This window comes from Raphanus sativus, chromosome 4 (genome assembly GCF_000801105.2).
Source record: "Raphanus sativus cultivar WK10039 chromosome 4, ASM80110v3, whole genome shotgun sequence".
NCBI lineage: Eukaryota > Viridiplantae > Streptophyta > Magnoliopsida > Brassicales > Brassicaceae > Raphanus > Raphanus sativus.
This window is the reverse complement of record NC_079514.1, coordinates 19,892,183-19,893,687: the sequence shown is the minus strand read 5'-3', so window position 1 is coordinate 19,893,687 and position 1,505 is coordinate 19,892,183. Positions and strand designations below refer to the sequence as shown.

The following is a 1,505-nucleotide window of genomic DNA, read 5'->3' as shown; positions in this document are numbered from 1 at the left end:
AAATTTAAAAACTAAAAATCAAAAGCCAAAAACCAAAAACAATAATCTAAAAAATATCCAAAGGAACGTAAAAAAAAAGAGAAAGACCCAAAAGTCTTTGCACAAATTTATTAAATGTATCATACGATATTTTATTTAATTAGAATAAAACATAGAACGGCTGATATAAATTCGTTAAAATGAGACCAATTATAATAGAACATCCCTCTCGTTCCGTCTATTTAACTAAAGCTATTGGTTGAAGCGTCCGTTTTTGGGAGGTAGGTTTGTTGTGCAGTCTCTCTCTCCTCTCTTCTTTTCTTTCTCTTCCTGCTTGCTCAAATGGCCGGCCTGAGATGGAGAGAGTTGTGGAACACGGTTGCGTTCCCCACCCGGCGAGTCTGGAATCGTTTCACCGTTCACGTCGGATTACGCCACAGTGGTAAGCTCGAATCCTCCCTCCACCGTTCCTTCTCCGAGAGCTTAGCACTCTGTTTGTCTCTGTTTGATTAAGCTAAAGAGACTCTTTTATTTGCTAATAGTATCAGATCAAAATTCAGAATCTTGTTTCTGATTTTGGATAAAAATTAAGATATGGGTTATATATAAAAAACTTGTTGTTTTGAGCAAATAATTGAGTCATGGAGGGTCTTCTTTTGTGTTGCAGGACTCTTGAGGTTACAAAACGACGTGAGTTCGTGCGAGTACGAAGACATTCACATCATGTGGAATCTGTTGCACAAGATTGAAGATTCGACACAAACACCGACACGTGTTGCACGGATCAAACAAAGGAAGAAAGCTTGTTGGAATCTCTTCGGTTCATATCTTTGCCAAAGATTCTGATTATACAACATATATAACCTAAAATCTTTCCAAAGCCATAGTTGTAATTTGTGAGAGCCTTGACGGGTCCCCTGCAAGTGTGGTGAGGATATTGACAAATTTCGCAAAAGAATAAACTCCGAGGTTGTACAGTTTTAGCTGTTATATTTCCATGGCATTCCTCTCTGTATGTTATCTAAATATCTATGAGTATCACAATCAATTGAGTGTTGTTGTATGTAGTATGATACAAATGCTTCCCATAGTTCAATATTACTATATTCATCAATAAATTTTCTTTCTTCTGAATTTTGCCCATTTACATTGGAAGAACAGCTTTGAGCTCATATTGGTATGGCTCATATAGTCATACTGTTTTTTTTTTTTTTTGCTAAATAGTCATACTGCTTTTGCAATCTGAAATGGCTAATTCACATTTCCTATTTGAGAAACTAAAAACTAATATTTGAAATGGCTAAATTAATGAAGGATGCAATTGCAAAACATGATTTTTTCTTTCATTACTACTTAAGAGGGCTATTCTCCATGACACCAAAATAGATTTGGCCTTTGGTAATAGCTGACAAACTGAAAAACTCCACTTCTTCGTCAATGAGTTCAGGCTCTGACTGGTGTGTAATTTGCAAGAAAAATGTGATATAACTGAATAATTATGCGGTAAGTGTGCGGTAAAAATAAGA

At 35.7% G+C, this 1,505-nt stretch overlaps 1 protein-coding gene across 1 annotated transcript; it reads left to right on the top strand.

The window, feature by feature from the left end:
• Nucleotides 1–210: 210 nt before the first annotated feature.
• On the top strand, nucleotides 211–1,113 carry LOC108851535 (uncharacterized). Its single transcript, XM_018624974.2, has 2 exons — nucleotides 211–421; nucleotides 647–1,113. The coding sequence occupies exons 1-2, from the start codon at nucleotides 322–324 to the stop codon at nucleotides 823–825; spliced, it is 279 nt and encodes a 92-aa protein (XP_018480476.1). The 5' UTR covers nucleotides 211–321; the 3' UTR covers nucleotides 826–1,113.
• The last annotated feature ends 392 nt before the right edge of the window (nucleotides 1,114–1,505 follow it).